Below are 19,591 nucleotides of genomic sequence, written 5' to 3'. Positions count from 1 at the left end.
TGTTAGAATCACCTAAAACCAGAAATTTTCTCATTTAAGTGAGTTGTACTTATAAAAATACATATTAAAATAAAACTTCACATTGTGCATTAAGTGAAATTACATCTTACTCATACATACCTCTTTCACCTTGCCAGAATCAATAACAAAGACCACATCATTGACTGTGATACTGGTTTCAGCAATATTGGTGGAAAGAATCTGCAGTAGGATATTATTTTATAGTTAATATAAAAACAGAAACAATGACTAGTAGAAGTGGAAAAGAGAAAACTTTAAAAACCTTACTATTTTTCGAACACCTGCAGGTGGATTTTTTAAAACTTTCTTTTGGTCAGATGTTTGCATATTTGAATGAAGCATAAACACTTGGTATCTGTTGACAATTGAAAGAGAAAATATATTATGACACCAATCTGCTATTTAAGGCAATACAAATAAAGTTTTGTCTTGTTTACCTATGTGTATTGTCAGCAAAACGCTTATCATCAAACAGTATTCGATCTCTCAATCCAACAATTTCATCATACCCAGGTAGGAAAATTAATATTGCACCTTAGAGAAAAATAATTAAATCTCACTGTAAAGTCAGAACCAATCAATAGAATAAGCTACAATAAACTACATGATATAGTTCACACTTGATGTAGTACTTATAGTTACTATCAGTGGAATTATATAGAACTTGGTACACACAAAGTACTTATTTTTAAATCAAAGTATACATTTTGTTCTATACAGTTCTTTTAGAAAATATTTATTTACCAGAATCACAACTATGGCAGATATTGTACAGAAGGTGCATGATCAAATCCAAGTCTACTTTTTCATCATCAAAACTATGATGATAAGCTTTCAGGAGTTCTCTGTCTTCCACACTGAGGTCACTTCCACTTGTTTGAACCAAAGAACTTTCATCTAGATTTCCAAATTCCAATGAAGCACTTGAAAAAGAAAAAAGGATCAAGTACATTATCATTAAAAAGAGAAACACTTAATGGCCCTCCCTGGTGGCGCAGCGGGTTAAAGCACTGCACTGAGAAGCTAAAGCCACTTCCGCTGAGTTCGATTCCCACCTGCCCGGGAGGTGACCACATGGCGTGGCAGACCTCTCCTGACCCGCCCGCTGCTCCCCTCAGCAGTGTACTTCGTCGATCTGCCTGTTCTGCTCCCCACTCTGTCTCTGGTGAAGCCTCTCACCGCCCCGAGCATCTTGCCTGTACCCCAGCTCTGTATGCATAAATAAATAAATCTTTAAAAAAAAAAAAAAAAGAGAAACACTTAAAAGGCCATTTATTCCCACTAAATCCTTTTGAATTTTCAGTGGACCCAAAGAATGGTAACTGATATTTAATATCCTAGCTAATATTTATGTTTTGGTTTCATGTACATTATTCAAATGGAAATTTGGCAGTAAGTACTCGAAAAAAACCCAATTTGGAGCCATTTCTCCAAATTATAAATAGCCAATAAACACATGTAAAGATGTTCAGTATCATTAGCCATCAGAGAAATGAAAATCAAGGCTTCATTGAGAAAAATTTTACACCCACTAGGAGAATGGTAATCAAAAAGACAATTAATAGTAGTTACCAAAGAGATTGTGGAGAACCTGTAATAGTGTTTATAAACTGCTATGGAGAACACAAAATGGTACCGTCACTTTTAGAAAACAATGCAGCAGTTCTTCAAAATGACAGGCATTGCATTACCCAATGCTCCAGCACTTTAACTTACAATTAACTTAAAAGAAAAATAACAACATATGGCCACTAGTCCACAAATACTCATATTTCAATTTCACTCAAATAATAATCAGTTGATGGATGAATAAACAAATTGTACTCTCTCTACAGAATGGAATATTATTAAATTATAAGAGATGGTATCCCATGGATGAACTTTATAAATATCACCCTAAGAAAATTAAGTCAATTACAAGCCTACATATTATCTTATACTGACTGCCTGATCACTGATACTATAAATAGCCTACATCTGTTACATTTAATGGTTAACAAGCCTAAGCTTTTTAAAAAGAAATTAAGATTAATTACTGTATAAAGATTTACCTGTAAGATTCTAGAAGATCCACAATTTCAGACTGCCCAAAGTGTTTAGCCCAATCCAATGCCAACCTGCCAAAATTCAAATAATAAGATTTTAAAAAGTTTTTAAAATTATAAAACTAGGCACTCAAAACTAGCTATCACAAAGATACAAATAACTCTACAGAGAATGGACACAAGTTAACATTACCAGCCATTTGATGCTTTGCTGTGGACATTGGCTCCCATGCTGATTAACTGCTCTACCTGACTTGAAAACCCTCGTCCTGCAGCAACCATCAGAGCTGTGGCACTGGTTTCACTGTGCCTGTAATCAACTAAAAGATGGAAAAGATAACTGTCAAATTTGCATACTATTTGAAATCATTTTTATTTTTATTTAAAGAGAAGAATTCAACTTCAGAATTACTACACAAGAGAACAAATGATTGGTTGTGACCAAAAATGTAGAACATACACTTTTATAAATAACTGTAATTAAATAAATTATACTTACCACTAACATTTTCAGTTAAAATAAGATGAAAAACCTGAGCAAAGGCATCAACGTCTTTATGTAGCCATATGTCAGAAAGGCAAGCATCCATTTCCTTTACTAACCATGGTTCAAGGCAATTCACATCTTTTTCTGTCTTTATCAACAACAAAAGAAGCAAATATTATAAATTACCTGAGAGCTTAACCTTTCCTGGAAAAGAACAAGCGGCCACAAGACCAACTAACCATACAGTACAGCGAATGTCCAGACATAAAGGTTTCTCATTTCATCATAAACACTATTATAATGCTGTCTATCTACACCTGGTGTTCTTGGATTTATCTTTTATCTGAAAATGAGTTTGTCTACAAGAAAAAGGATTCCTGTTCTTCTGATATGTACATGTGGGTTCTCTCCCAAGCACACATGTGATGGAGTATATCGCCTGGAGCTTTTCAAACAGTGACTCTGGGTACCGGCCAGAGCAAGTACTTCAGGACCACCAGGTAGAGGCCAGAATCCACAGAACTTTAAAACATCTGTAGGTGATCCTAAAGTGCCGCCAGGCTTAAGTGCAAGTTATTCACAGGGTGAAAATGCTCTTCACAGAACCATATGGGTGTTTCCTATGTTAAATAATGATTTTTAATATTCATAAAAAAGTATTTTTGAAAAACACATAGTTTACTTAGATGCATTAGAACTTTAGAAACTACTAGAATAATGCCAGTTTCATACTATGTACCTTGCCATGCTCAAAAATCTCAAATTCTTCTAAAAAGTGCACAGTCCTGGCATAATTTGCATCACAGCACCAATGCATGTTTAAAAAATCTAAAACAGAAATCAAAGACAGCAAGAGCCAGAAGAAGACTAGAAAAGCAGGTACTTCGAGTTTTCAATGGAATGGAATATAGTAAAGGTTCCACCTGGAGATGAGGGTTAAAAGTAAATGATCAGCAGAATGGGTTCCTATGAAGTATTTCATTTGTACCCAATTTTGTGATGTAATAGAAGAAAAAAGAGAAGAAATTCTTCTATAGCAGGTAATGATCTTAGAAAGTCACATAGCCTAGCTGGTTGTGGTAAATAGTAAATAGTATTATTTACTATAGTACCAATAGTGTTTTTCCTAACTTTTTCTTAATTTAGTTATCTTACATTGTTTAGTTCATAGGTTACTTAATTTTGGTAGGATGAAATATAAAGCATATACATAGTATCTGTAACTATTTTCTTTTAAAAGTTTAGAAAAGTATTGAAATAATTTAAACTCTAAATGCAATGTTGTAAAATGTTGTATTATTTTCAAAAAGCATATAAAGTTTGAAATATACTTTTAAAAATTATAATTGCATAAAATACCCTTTAAATGCAGCAATTTTCATTCAAAACATCAGTGTGAAATGACTTACCAATTGACTGAATACTGCGTCACCACCATCATCCAATAAATCATACTCTTCAGTCACATTTGGTACAGTTCTCTGCCTTTGGGTTTCAGGCTTGAAAGCATTCTCTTGAGCTGTGTACCATTCAGTAAGTGTGCTTTGTTGTTTCTCTTCTAAATTATTCCCCCCCCCAAAAAAAAGTAGATAAAATTCTTTGCTTTTTGAAATATATCCCTTTGTTTAAAAAATTAAGTGAATCTGAAAATACTTAGAGGTAGGTCTTATTTTAGGGCTATTTTTAAAAATATATTAGGAATATTCAATGAAATATAGTAAAATGAAACATAAATACCCATAAAACAGCTTTAAAAAAATTAATCTATTAGTTTACCCCTAAATCAACCCATAATTATAAAGAAACAGTACTTAAATCATAAAATATTACTTAAATTAACAACTAATATTCATATGGTACTTTGTAGAAAACCATTTATTGAATTTTATCACCATATTAGTTGTTTCAAATAAAAATTATACACAAAAAAAGCTATATACAACATTCATCTTCAAAAGTTTCAAGGTGCAGTTTTATAATTTACTTAGTATGATCAACACTGCAATATGTCACAGACATTATTAATATTTCTTTCAAGTAGAGACTCCATAGAATTAAAGTCTTTACCCAGGATTATAAAAGTAAAACAAAGAATCAAGTTTAAAGCCAAATCTTTTACATAAGTAATATAGTTTTAAAGTCAAAAGGTCTCTAACCCTAATTCAAAAGCTGAAATATGTCATAAAAGATACACTAACCTCAAAGTACAGATGCAGTTTATAACTATGTTAATATCTGAAAATCCTGACATTAGACACTGGAGCCTGCTCTTACTTCATTACTGCTTCCACCCTGTACAATATGCTGCAGGCAGCCAATAGTCTTGCTCCTGGACCACCCTAAACCTTGGCTGAACACAGATGCATTCAACCTTCTCAACTGCATCCACTTTCAATTACTCTCTCTAGATAACAGCTTCTGGACATAAACCAAGATGTAGAAGGTATACTTGGGACAGTATCCAAGTATAATGTTACACAATTATATACAAAAGAAATATTCAATATTCAACTGTCACACAACTGGAAATTATAAAAAGTATCAACAGTATTTTTTTGTAGATGTCCTTGATAAAAAGCTTACCTCGCTGTTTTTCCTTTTTATATTTTAACATTTCCTTGTTTGTGTAGCCAGTAGTTCTTAAAATGTCTTCCAGAAACATTTCTTTCACTTCAAATGGTCTTCCCTGTACTATAGAAAATAATTTTATCATTAAATAGTAAATTTGTATCTTAGTGGGGCAAGAAGAGAAACAGAACCAATGTGAGTCTCCAAAATTAAATAAATGGTTAAATAAATCATGGTACATACATATTATGAAAGATTAAAGCTGTTTTTTTAAAGAATGCTACCTAGAGCCATGGAACTGGGAGACTACTCATGATGTACTAGCATATAAATACACACACATGTACATATATATTTGCACAGGTGTGTGACAGCAGGGCCAAGATGAGGAAGGTCCTATACCAGATTTTAACATCAAGTAATCTTAGGAAAGTAAGACATGCAATTTAAAGAAAGATGGGGCAACTGAATTTTTTCCTATAAATGTAATATTTCATCAAGGTGAACAGATACATTTATCAAATTTTGAAGAGGAATTCATTAATTTTTTAAAGATAGGTACACAGCCAATTTTGACTAAAGGAAATGCACAAATGTTAAGTGTAAGTATATTCAAAAGCAAATGGGCAGTTAACATGGGAGCAAAGAAACTACTCTTTCCAGGAATCTAGAAAATTAAGGGGGAAGTAGAAAATTTAGAGGGGAGTACAGGTTAAAATAAAACATTTTTTGTAAGACTAGAGAAGTGGTCTCATTACATTATACCAAAGATGGAGAAGGAAAGTATAAAAATATAAGTAGTGCCTACACGTCTCAGAGGAAACAAAAATGAAAGCTCTCTACTTCAGAATCCACCCCACTTTCTAGTATAGTAAATATAATATTCCAAGAAAGTATGTGTTCATAAAAATCCTGGAAGATATTTGGTAACTTAACTTACTATATATCACTGGACAACTTCCAAAGTATCTTATAAAAAGATTTACATCCAAGGCAGCACTAGAAAGAATTAGTTTCAAAGTTGGGTGCTTCTGCAACAAGTCTCTTAACTTTGTGAGTAAAAAGTCACTAAATCGATCCCTTTCATGTACTTCATCCTACAGTAAACAAAAATAAAACCAGAAAGCAATTAAAGCATTATTAATTCTTTAAAACATGACTAATTCTTTAAAATTATGAAGATTCTAGATATTACACTGTGGACAAAGTCAATCAGAATTTATAGAAATGTTAATAATTTCTAAACAATTCAGAAATAATTAGACATTAAGACAACTACTACAAGCACCAAAGTACTGTCTCTTCCACCCATTCTCCTCCAAGATCAGAAAGCCACAAATACAACAAATCCTGAATTAACAAAGTCAAGTTTAAAACATTTCTTTTTTTTAAAGATTGTGGTACAATCCAGAGTTGCAGGGGGTGGTGAGGGGCTTCACCAGAGACAGAGAGGGAGCAGAACAGGCCGACTGACGAAGTACACTGCTGAGGGGAGCAGCGGGCGGGTCAGGAGAGGTCTGCCTCGTCATGTGGGTCACCTCTGGTGCCTGGGATCTAACTCACACTGAAGTAGTTGTGGCCAGCTTAAAGATATAAGATCTAATGTAAATATGATTCAGTTAAGTGTTAAGACTCAGGTATAACTCTGATTTGAAGTCAAGAGCTATGTTTCTCAAAGTTATTTATATCAAACTTATAAAAACTTTAATATTTGGGCCCTGGAGGTGATCTACTTGCCACGGCAGACCTCTCCTAACCTGCCTGCTGCTCCCTCAGCAGTGCACTTCACTGATCTGCCTATTCTGCTCCCCTCTTTGTCTCTGGTGAATCCTCTCACCACCTCTACACCTCTGGCCTGTACCCCAGTTCTGTACGCATAAATATATAAATCTTAAAAAAAAAAAGTTTAATATTTTCTGAAACAACCTGAAAAAGAGCCTAAAATTGCTTAATGAGGCAGTACTTTATCCACGTATTTCATTAGCAACTAGGTTAACTTAGCACTCTAACCGTGAAGTTAAATGACTATAAAATGGGAAATAAATATTAGCTAAAAGAGGAACAGATGACTAAACATAGCAAAAAAAAAAAAAAAATCACCATTTTCATCAAATATAAAAACTACTTTTTTTCAATCAGAATTTTTACCTTTGATCTTAGATTAACATGAAATGTTAGAGAAGTTCTTCATGAAATTCAACAAAACTCTGTATTTACTGACACCAGAGATTCACAGCATGTACATTCAGATTTGGGCATACAATACTCACAAAGGTCCATTGCGTAGCAAACCATGCTAGTACTAGATACATTAACAAAAGATCAAGAAAAATTCAGTAGAGAATTTTCTCTAACTTCAGGTTTGAATTAAGATAGTAGAAATTGTAAAGACATTTTTACTTAGAATGTTATAACCACAAATAAGAAGCACTTTTAATTATTTTATTCTTTCTCATATTCGGTTAAGGGTACCTTTATTTAATACAAAATATTTACTTCCAATAATTGCAGACAGTAAAAAATACTTTATTATACCTTGTTAAAAAAAATCTGCTTTTTACACCCAATTCTAAAAATGTATTTACACGTTTCAAATTTAAGCAATCCAGCATTACAATGAATTTAGCAAAATTCTTACCACAATAACATGTGTCACAGTTGACAATGTACTATCTCCTGCCATCAATGTACGAAGCAATACTCCATTAGTACAAAATGTCAGAAGTGTCTTTGGAGAAACCCTTTAAAAAAAAAATTAAGAAAGGTGTCCAATTACACATCTTTATGCAATTAAAATAAAATCACATTAAACACTAGTACTTTATTAAATGTTACCACAATAATAGTCTACTAGTATGCATGCTTTATAAAGTTATATGAAAGAAAATCTTAAACACTTTTTGTTTGAGGATAAAAGTATACCATCAATGAGAGTCTATCATTACATGCAAAATCTGGAAAGCAAAGAAATAATGCTAAGAGGTACTACCAATACTACTGCTAATAAATTTATTCACTAACATTTATTGAGTACTTACCATAAATGTCATCATCAAATGTGTGCTCTAGACGTTTTTATTAGTCCCATTTTATAGAGGTAGAAAATGAGGCTCAATGAAGTGAAACAACTTGCACTTAATTATGCATGCAACTATGAAATGAGATTTGTTATCTATGGCTGGATTTCCTATTTACTCAAAACCTCAGTAAGTTTATAATGATCTCAATGCCCTACAAACTTACTTAAAGCAAAATGGTCATCTAACCTTTCAATTAACACATTCTCTATATGTAGTGGAATATAAATATTTAGTTTGTTCTAAGAATGATAGAAGATAAACTGAAGAACTATCTTTACCTGCTTTCTAAACGGATCTGATACCCGATGGTTTGACCAATTCTTTCTCTTCTTTCTGCCGCAACTCTTTCAGCCACAGCAATAGCTGCTAGTCGTCTGGGTTGAGTGCAAAATATACGGCAAGGAATACCATTCTTAAAACAATCATCTAAAAGGAACTGAGGAATCTGAAGGAAAAGTTTTAAATATTATAAAATGACATAATTGCATAACCAGAAAAATATAAGTGAAGCAAATGAAAACTATTAGAAGTGAAAAGGGTCTCTAACATGTCCAGGACAGTCATAAAATCAACCATCTTCAACTCACTGCTGATAGCTATAAAATAAAAATTTGAAAGTCCTTCATGATAAGAACTGAAACTAAAATATCAGAAAAATATATAAGTAAATAATCTCTATTCAATATAATTAAGCTCTTACCATTATAGACCTATTTCATTATTCTAAATAAAGCAAAAATTACTCTATATCAAATCAATTTTAACAATCTACCTCTTGGACAGATTTTTCCACAGTAACTCAATCACAAATGTACTCATGCTGAAGGAAAATCTTACATACTGATGTTCAAATAAAGATTTCATCATATTTTAACCATTCAATTTTATAGGCTCACACTTTGGTGATAAAGACTTACGTATTTCTGTGAAAATGCATAAGTCATCTACAAGTAAATAACTGGTGAATGTTACGCCATTTTCCTACTCCTTTCACTACCTAGTGATTAAGTCTAAACCAATAAATCTAACCATAAACTAATAAATCTAACCAGGGCAAGTTGTAAGCACAAGTCCAAAGTAAATTTACATGTCAAAAAAAGAAGAAAATGTAAAATTATACTGACTATTCTACTGATCTACTATTAAAAGCAAAATAATGCTACTATTTTAACATGCTAATGTGTTAAACGGAAAGAAAAGGTCCTATCATCAAGCTAGCATTTCCGACCTGTCACCCTGAGTGAAATTCCATAATGAAGTAACTTGATTCTAAACATCCAAATCAAAACTGTCATATTAATTCCACCTACTAGTCAATTTTATATCATCATTGCTATGATTACTATTTATTTTAATTCAGCTGCTACGTATGAAACTGTATGCTAGGTACTCTACAGATACTATCTCTAAACTTCAACAGCTACACAATGACTCTACTTTATAAGTGAACATAAGCTCACAGAGGCTGCTAAACTAAACTAAACTAAAATTTCCTAACATATAAATGAGCAAACTAATTTGAACTGAGGGTCAAAAGCCATAGTCCAACATGTCAAATTACAACTCTGAGTCAAAGAAGGCTCAATACACTAGTTTAGAAGTATTTTAAAACACTATGGGCCTATAAATTCTCAAAACTAATTCCCACTAGTAATATTTTCTAAAGTAATCATCTGTGATTAATCAATAATCATTAATAATCAATAATTTTTTTGTTAAAACACAAGCAGTATAAATGTGATTATAAAACAACTATTCAGTGGGACAAAATAATTCTTTTCTTCTATAAACAAAAAGATGAAACAAACCTGTGTAGTCTTGCCAGACCCAGTTTCTCCTACAATTAGAACTACTTTATTTTCCTTAATTATTTTAACAATTTCTTCTTGTTTCTCAAACACTGGCAGAGATTGCCTGAAAGAATCAAATTCAGATTCTCCTCTTTTCACTGGAATCTGAGGTATGCCATTGTTAAGTCGTCCACTTGTCTTGCTCATTTCCCGGTTTTCTTTGAAAATGAATAAAAGAATAAAAAAAAAATTACAATCAACAATTTTTTTTAAATGTTGAAGGTAAAAATAACTTATAGTGTCATTCCTTTCAAGTGTTTCTTTTGTACTCATACTACATGAAGTGAACAACATCTCAGCCTTCGTATTCCTATATACTTAAAAGTCTTAGCATGTGACAAATTTCGCTTATCAATTAAAATCAAATTTCTCATAAGTACTTCTGGAGGTGCAAAATCTTTTAAAAATGAACTAAAATCAATAACTACTAAAAGTAAAACACAATTTTAATATCCTAAAATAATGTTCAAACACAAAATCAAGATTTCATAGTAGGAAACAATGTGCCTTACACCTACATGTACGATTACATAAACCCATAGAGTGACTATAAATATAAAGTCCTAAGTAAGCAATAAATTTCCTAATTGAATATTTTAGCCAACATCTACATTTGGTTAAGCAGATAAGAATAAAGAAGAGGTATGATATAGTTTATATTCTTCATAAAAATATTTTGTGTATATATTTAAAATTTAAATTCCTTGATATATAAACCAAGTGTTTTCCATATACAGCAAACCTACTCTAACGGAAAATGAAAAATACATGCAAACAGTCATTATAGTTAACAAAATAATTTTTCACTAGGATAGTCAGTCCTCCAAAATAAAACAATTTCACCTTAAAACCTTAAAACATTTTATCTACCTTTGAACAAGTTAATGTACTGAAGACTGTGTCCTCGTTCTACTAGATGCTAAAGCATGAATTCTAAATCTCACTAATGTGTCTTGGCAAAGTAACACATTAGATGTGAAGTTCAGATCTTGGGAGTCAAATCCCAGCTTTACAGTTTACTAGCTGTGTGAATGGTCTTGAATAAAGTTTATCTTTTCTGAGCCCCAGTTTTTTCACCTGTGAAATAGGGGAAATTCTTACCTTGCAAAGGTGGCTTTAAGGCTCTATAGAGAGAGAGTTACATACGGTCTAGCATACACTAAGTGCTCAATAAATGACAGCTATTACCATACCCCTTAAAATAAAACTTGTCTAACTTCATAAAATGTCTTCCTACTGCATTTCATCTAAAACTTCTCAACTATTAATCATTTCTAGCACACTATTTATACTGAGAATTTTTTTCATCTTAGCTTTTAAAAAGAAATTTAAAATGGAAGAAAATAAAATTTTAAATAGTAAACAATAGTGTAAACAAGGAAGCATCCCACAAAATACATACCAGCTTCAACTGCAAACACATTTCCTCTTTCTGTTTTAGGCAGAAGTTCAGTACGTTCTTTATTGGTGACAGGAAATCTTTGAATTAGGCTCCTAACAGCATGTTTTGTATTATGAGTCAAATTACAGGTCATCATTGCATGAGCTGTTTCTGATCCATCTTTCTTCTTCACAGTTAGGTATCTATTTGCTCCCTTTCTGAATATTAATAAAAATCATTTATTTACTATATATAATCATTTTTTTCACATATGATGTATGCCTACTTAGAAAACAGGTGTCAAGCAAAACATTGAAAAAAGTCAAAATGGTTTGGGATTAGATGCTGAGAAATAAAAAAAAAAAATCAGAGAAAGTCTATTTGGTGCGTGGCCACAAGACTCTTTTCAATTAAAATTCTAAAATGCTGCAAATCCATTTTGAAAACAGCAAAAAAGGCTTACTTACCCATAAGTGGTAGCTACTCTTAGCAGACTTCATGGTGGATGAAACATCACCAGTTAATACACACTGGGAAGCAAATAGAGGGAGAAAGCAATCTGAACAGATTTTAAAATTAATTGTGAATTATGGCTCACTGTTCAGAATAATATATCTCACTGAATGTTTCCACAGTATGCTAGTAATGTTACACTCCCATGAAAACCTGTTTAAGAGCATCAAGTATAATGAGACCAGGAAAGCATAAATTGACTTTCTCAATAAGTATTTCAGATGCATATTGAGGGAGGAAAAAAAGTTTTCAAAGTTGTTTGTCCTTACTTTCAATTTAAAGTAGTGATGAGTTATAACAGCACTCATGTTAATTGACAGAAGTTTGTATCTTCCACTGATCTAGGATTGACCCTGTCTTTTATTACTCCAAAAGTATGAGGTAGAAAGCGATATACATAGGAAGGCCTCAAATGTGTTTTGAGTAACTTAATAAAATAGTCTATAGTACAACATTAGACTGTAAAGAGTCAGGCTATGAAAGTTTATTAACCTGGATATGAATCCTAGCTCTAACACTGACTAGCAATGGGGCCATAAGTGTATCATTTAATAGTTCTGGGCCTATAATAATATAATACCTGTCTTACAGAACGTTACATGATTAAATAAGATAATACATATTAAAAAAGTTACCAGAGTAAACACTAAAAAAATGGAAAGTTATGATTATAATTAGAGTCAGGAGCAAATACCATGTGTTTTGTTTTTTAGTTACCCAAATATTTCATAAAATGTTTTACCATTTGTTAATGTCACTATCATATTATAGAAATGAGAAACAAAGCCACAAATACAATAAAAATTATTGTAATTTTCCTAAAATTTGAATTTTTCAAATTTCAAATGCAATTTTTCTAAGATTTGAAATTTTCAGCAGTCTCTACACCGTAGGAATGACGTAAAACTGGGGATTAACCTATACAGTTTTAGTTATCTAGGTCTTCTAAGTTAGGTTTTCAATTTACCAAGATTTTTCATTTCTGGAAACTCCTTATTGAATGAATGTGTTAATGAGCTACAAACTCAAAATCATCACCTCCATTTAACAAGCACTCAGTCAGTAATGCTTCAATAATGACAGAAAGATAAAATAACAAAAATTCAACCTGATCTAATTTCAGTTTTTTCCCTGGTAAATCAGAATTATTGGATAAAGATGATCTCTGCAAAAGGTTCCCTTCCTAACAATCTTCCTGAAGTTTCAGTACCATTATTCTAGACCCAGTTATTTCCCCCTCTTCCAACACCATAGGCAGGAAAGTGGGCTGAAAAGAGCCTCCGAGGAAGAATTAAGAGACTTATTTTGAGCTGGTATTAAGCTTTCAATCAACTAGACTACATAACCAAAGATAAATGTTAACACTCTGACATTTATTAATTACTTTAAAACTCTCTAATATTTCTATAGCTACAAGATTTGATTTTCTTTAAAATCATCTCAGGCAGGAAAAAAATATCATCTCAGGCAAATATTGCTATATTTCACCCACAACTAATTTTCCTTATTCATTCCTTTATTATTTATTTTTGAGCACCTAGTATATATATCAGACATTATGCTAAGAAGGGAACTTTAAGGAAAATATACTCCTTAATCAATAATCCCGAAATTCAAATGGTGGGTCAGATTGAAACCAACATTTCAAATAACTCATAGTAAGCAGGTGCGAGTATTTAACTTAGCCATTACCACTTATAATACTGAGATAAGTATGAACACAAATGTTGGAACAAAAAGGTAACAGCAACCTATTAATTTTAATCAAAAGATTCTACTTGTGACTATTGCTGCTCATTTCTACCACATTCATCACCACAGAGACACTTGATAATAAAAAGATTAGGTTAGTGAAATTTTTATAAAATATTCAACTCATCATTGTGAGGATGGAAACATTCAGTACAATAAAGTTATCCTATAATGTAAGCTAATACACTGAGATCTCATCTTCATTCCAAGGTAACTGACACTACAACTTTATTAATAAAAGCCCTTTTGACTAGGCAATAGAAATTGGCTGTCCAATGTGGAATAGATGCCAGATAAATGAATTTCACAAGAATTTAAAAATAAAATGTAAACTCCCATATGCAACTTCGCAACTTGAGGCATGGAAGTAAATGTATTAATTACAAAAAAGATCAAAACGTCTAGCTTTCAAAGAGTGAACAATTAAACGCGTGCTATAATGAAGTTTTAGTATTTCAATGGTTTCCTCCTTTTAGAGAAAAATAACATCTCATCAAAGTTGATACAAATCAATTCATTAGTTTGCACAGCCTGCTACTGAAATATTTAATGCACATAAACAACCATTTGCTACAGGTCCCTACTTTCCAAACTGAAAAAAGTTTAAAAGATCACCAATAAATTGCCAAAATCCAAAATGATTACTTAAAAAGATCACAATCACCAAGGAGCAAATGTCTCTTAAAAAAAATAACACATTCGGGCAAAAAATAACACATTCGGGCCCTCCCTGGTGGCCCAGCGGGTTAAAGCACAGGTCTGAGAAGCTGAAGCCGCTTCCGCATGAGTTCGATTCCGCATGAGTTCGATTCCGCCTGCCCCGGAGGTGACCACATGGCGTGGCAGACCTCTCCTGACCCGCCCGCTGCTCCTCTCAGCAGTGTACTTCGTCGATCTGACTGTTCTGCTCCCCACTCTGTCTCTGGTGAAGCCTCTCACCGCCCCTGCACCTCTGGCCTGTACCCCAGTTCTGTATGCATAAATAAATAAATCTTAAAAAAAAAATAGTTAATTTCTTATCCTCCTAATTTATACTTCCATTAAGCAGGCAGATGTTAAAACCTAACTCCAAACCATACTATCCCTGAAACTGAATTAGTTTATGATCATTTCATCTTTTTGTGACTTAATGAACTAAAAGCATGTCAGAAATGATACCACATATTTCTGCTTTTTCTCTAGCGCCCAGAACACTGTTATGAACTCAGTCTGAACAACAAAATTTATCAGGTAAACATTAACTATTTTCAAATCTGGCTTTCCCAACAGCTAGCTGTACTTTGGGAAAATCATTTAACCTCCCTAAGCTTGAATTACCTTATCTGTTTTACAGATAACAAATATTAATAAGAAGATACAGCATAGAAGACTGCTATGAAGATTAAATGATAATCTAATTAAAGCATATATGCGATGTCTGTCACACAAGAGCACTTAATAAATGTCAGCTGCTATTATTATTACTTTTGGACACCATGGGCATTTATTTTCGAATAGTATCTAAACAACTCATTAAGAGTTTATAATTTTTTATTCACTTTTCCAATTTTAGCTGTGGGAAGAGAGCATGAGGAAAAGGTTAGGGAGGCAGTAACCCAAATCAGAAAGTGGGGGCTTTCTTCTAAGAGTAGAACCTCCTGGTTAGGTGAGTAGAGTTCTGGGATTCCAATTAAGCAGTGGCATTAGCAATCACAGAAGACGACACCGGTACCAGAAAACCTACTTGTATGTATTTTGTGTTATTTTTTTCCTCACAACTTTATTTTGTAAATTTTATTTTGGCTAATGTAGATAAAGGATAAGAAAGTGATTTCGTTCTGTTCGTGTAAAAGTCAAAGGCTCAGAAAAGTATAATCTTAGGACCAAAATGCACTCAACGGAGTGATCTCAGTTGCAGAAAAAAGGAAATACATTATAAGAAGGTGAAATTTCTGTATGAGCCAATGGCTATAATTGAAATAGAACTTTAGGATATAATGAACAACACAAAATGGGAGCTTTACAAGAGTATTTTCACCAAAAGACGATCAAGGATAAAAAAATAATTGCACAGTAAATTCAAATCTTTGAGAAGAGTTGAAATACCAAATCCAACACACATGGCTTCAATGTGAAAGAAAGAAAATCAAAATGAAGAAAGTCTTTTGCAAAAACTATCATGCATCAAGCCTGCAAGCTATTTCTTAAAAACCTTATACAAAGCTCAAAATAAACCCCAGAATCACAGCGTTAAGTAAAACAACCAGATCACATTTTACATTGAAGAAATTAGGCTTTAAAGTTAACAGAAATGGTCAAAGCCAGAGAAAGAGGCTGTAAGACATCTGGAACTGAGCAGGTTTACTGCCCTTTCCACACCAGGTTTTCACTCAACCATGTATTAAACAACCATGATGGAAAAAAAGTAGAAAAATTAACTAGTTAAGCTAATGAAGTTAATGGTAGGTGCTGATTAAAGAAAAAAAAAGAGAAAAAACATGAAATATATAGTAGTTATGCATTCTCATATAAATGAAAAGAAAGAACTTGAGAAGTATATTCTGGGTGACTTAGTTCTGTATGCGCGAACAAGGAAAGGCATTTGAAAATGACAAGTTCCACTAGATAAACACCACAGTAAGCCTGTTCGAAGATAAGAAGGGGAGGGAAAGAAGCTGGATATGTTATAAGCAGAGGGTTTATGCATGATTAGAGGTCTTAGAAACTGGGTAAGAAGGCAGGTGACCTTGCATTTTTTTTCTTTTTCCTTTTCTGACTCTTCAATGTTTCGTCATTAACCATTTTTTAAAAAAAGATTTTATTTATTTATACAGAACTGGGGTACAGGCCAGAGATGTGGAGGGCAAGAGGATTCACCAGAGACAGAGCAGAGAGCAGAGCAGGCAGATCTAGGAAGTACACCACTGAGGGGAGCAGCGGGCAGGCCAGGAGAGGTCTGCCAAGCCATGTGGATCACCTCCGGGGCAGGAGGGGGTCGAACTCATGAGGAAGCGGCCCCAGCTTCTAGTGCTGTGCTTTAACCCACTGCGCCACCAGGGAGGGCCCATCCCTCATTAACCGTTTTTAGCTCTGCATTTCCCCAGATATTTCTCCATTCTGAACTATCCCCTACATGATCATGCTACTAAATTGAAGCACATAGGGGCAGTCTATCTAGTAGACTGCTGGTCTTAAGAATAATTTACAATGGTCACTTCTAAAGTAGCTACTAGAATTAACCATAGAAATCCCCAAAGTACACAGAACTGTACATTCCTAACACCTTTTCAGGATAGGTCCTGCAACTCTTAAATTCAAACAGTTCTGGAAACTGGAGGACTCTATAGCTTCGCCATAACTTTATTTGGCATCAAAGAGGGATTAAAATGGCATGAGGCTACCTGCAGTCTGCATTTATTTGAATGTGACTATTCAGACATTTTCCAGCAGAAATATTCATGCTATCAAGGATGGTACTTGTGCCATCTTAGGGATATTATATAATTTATAGCAATGTATTCTAATAATTTCCTAAAATATGGAAATTCTGAATCTCAAAATAAATCTGCCAGGTGTTTTTAGATAAAGGGTTGTGACACCACTTTTATTTTCCAGTGTAATGTTCCTCTTTCCCAGTGGAACTCCAATGGGTGTGCATGCAGGGAGCTTACCTACTGTTCACAGCACATCGCCCAGGCTACAGTCCTTACCCCAGGAGGTAACACCACCACTGCAGTGGGCGTTTTTACGTAAGACACTCCTCTACTTACTACTTTCATCTTAGGACTTATTACTGTTCACTTATTTATTAATATTTTTACTTAGTAAATGTTGTTTTCCTTCTGAAGCTAAAACATGTTAAGTTTCCATGATCTTTTCCCCATTTTCAGTGGTCTTCAACCAAGCATAATTTTACTCCCTTGGAACATTTGGTAATGTCAAAAGTGATTTTTGACTATCATAACTGAAGGAAGAAGTGTTACTGGCGTCCAGTGAGGTAGAGGCTAGTTACCCTGCTAAACATCCTTTAATGCACACAACCAGCCCCCAAATGTCAACGGCACCAATACAGAAAACCAGTGCATCAATCCCACCATCCATATGCCAAATGAAGTAGCTCTACTTTTAACAATTCAGCATGGAAGGATCAAGTGACCTTTCTTCCATTTGGTCAGAAACCCTTACATAGATCCACTGTTTCCTCTTTTTCGTTTTATTTAGTCATTTCTAACTAGATTTTGGCTTGGTGGAAAAGAAAACCAACTAATGTGTTATAGTACTTTAATCTTAAAGGGGATAAGTTGTACAAATAATTGTAGCTATTATGTATAATCTTAAAAAAATTGCCATCTGAAAATATATTGTCCAAAAGAAATCAATGTCAAGTTCTAAATTATTATTTTTTACATCTTAAAAATTACTTTTTTTTTTTTTTTTTTGCTCCTAGAGAACACAAAAAAGGGCTTGGGGGTAAACAGCTGAGTTTAGTAGTGACTTATGAATGTATACTATAATACTGATGTCAATCTAAGACAGTAACAACTATATAAATGTAGTGAGAAACATTTCTGTTTTTGGTAAATGAAACAAAATTTTTTTAATAAGAGAAACTATGAGCTTACCCTTTACTTTTAGAGACCAAACCAAGAGACTGACTCAATCGATGAATAAAGGCTCTTTCAGTACTGGTCAAAGAAGAAGGAAATTCCATTTCTACATGGGGGGAAAAAAAAAAACAACCACTAAGTACCATTTGGGAATACGTGATTTTCTTTGATGAAAGATACTTCAGCACACATACAAAGATATAAAATATGAAAAAAAATCATATGCATATAATCAAATTATTAATACATTTTGCAAAAATATGGTAGTAAGTGAACATCTACCAAATGATACTAATAAACTAAACGAAAATGTGATAAAAGATTTTAGCCAAAGTCTTTATCACCATAGATTACTCCACATATCTGTGCTGGAATCTTGAATTGGTTGCAAGTTGAGGACCATATTTCACTGTCTGAAACTGTCCTTACTTGCTAAAAACACGATTTTCCCGCCAACATAAGGAATATGCAAGCGTGATGAATGGTCAAGGTGAAAACACCCTACTCTTTGCTTCCACGCTGCATCTCATTCTTACTCCACGGTCTCAGACTAGATTTGATGCTGTGTATTGCTCAAATTTTGCCTTAACTGAGCTCAGAATCATTGCGACCAGGTCATTCCCTGCCTGGGACTGGAAGTTTTTGAAGTGAGGGGTGCATTTGGGGGCCTGCAACTCAGAAAGTGGCCTCATCGCGGTCCGATCCCTAGGGGCGACCGGTTTATACACGGGGTGCTGGGATACACTGTCATCCAAGGGAAGTTTTCTCATCTTAAGAGTCGTGGAAGAGATTTCATACACTTTGCCAAGTTTCACGTTTTTAGTGATTGTTTTTTAAGTGGGAGGGTCCCCAAGAATTAAACAAAGCACGACGTGGCGCCGGTGCCTTTGAGCAGATTTCCTCCTCCTACTGGGCAGCTTCAACGAGACTAGGTCAAGGCTCTCACACGCCCTTAAGAAACAAAAAACTGGGGCTCACCAATACAGACCGCTGTGGCCTCGCCGCACAGAGAGGCCACCGGCAACCTGCGAGGGCGCAGCCTGACACTTGCACCTTCGCCGCCCGGCAGGTGTCCCGCAAGCGCTGACCCTCAGGTCGCCCAGTGCTTCTCCACCTCCCCACCGTCTCGGGGGGCGGCCGGAGAGGCGGCTCGAGCGAACCCGGGGGCGCTCAGATCTCCCCTCCCTCTCGGAGGCCGCCCCACCCCTCGGGGGTTCGGGTCTGGGGGAGGTGGGGCAGCGGCGCGGACGCCGTCGGGAGCCTCACCTCTTTGGTCCCCATAGCGGAAGCGCTCCAGAGCGATATTCA

The 19,591-nt window shown here is 34.2% G+C and overlaps 1 protein-coding gene across 1 annotated transcript in view; it reads right to left on the bottom strand.

Moving 5' to 3' along the window:
* YTHDC2 (YTH domain containing 2) overlaps positions 1–19,589 on the bottom strand; it is a gene marked incomplete at its 5' end in the record, with an annotated part of 42,115 nt that extends 22,526 nt beyond the window's left edge. Inside the window, 16 exons of the mRNA XM_012727738.1 lie at positions 121–201; positions 289–376; positions 459–555; positions 766–944; positions 2,073–2,138; positions 2,260–2,386; positions 2,566–2,701; positions 3,963–4,111; positions 5,137–5,244; positions 6,062–6,218; positions 7,760–7,862; positions 8,480–8,646; positions 10,010–10,209; positions 11,454–11,650; positions 18,299–18,389; positions 19,550–19,589. Coding sequence (XP_012583192.1) covers positions 121–201; positions 289–376; positions 459–555; positions 766–944; positions 2,073–2,138; positions 2,260–2,386; positions 2,566–2,701; positions 3,963–4,111; positions 5,137–5,244; positions 6,062–6,218; positions 7,760–7,862; positions 8,480–8,646; positions 10,010–10,209; positions 11,454–11,650; positions 18,299–18,389; positions 19,550–19,589 — 1,986 coding nt within the window. The remainder of the gene's footprint in view (positions 1–120; positions 202–288; positions 377–458; positions 556–765; positions 945–2,072; positions 2,139–2,259; positions 2,387–2,565; positions 2,702–3,962; positions 4,112–5,136; positions 5,245–6,061; positions 6,219–7,759; positions 7,863–8,479; positions 8,647–10,009; positions 10,210–11,453; positions 11,651–18,298; positions 18,390–19,549) is intronic.
* Positions 19,590–19,591: the final 2 nt, after the last annotated feature.

The sequence above is a fragment of the Condylura cristata genome, unplaced genomic scaffold, assembly GCF_000260355.1.
Source record: "Condylura cristata isolate star-nosed mole 26May11 unplaced genomic scaffold, ConCri1.0 scaffold00021, whole genome shotgun sequence".
NCBI classification, from domain to species: domain Eukaryota; kingdom Metazoa; phylum Chordata; class Mammalia; order Eulipotyphla; family Talpidae; genus Condylura; species Condylura cristata.
Note: the sequence above shows the minus strand (reverse complement) of the source record. Positions and strands in the feature narration are given on the sequence as shown.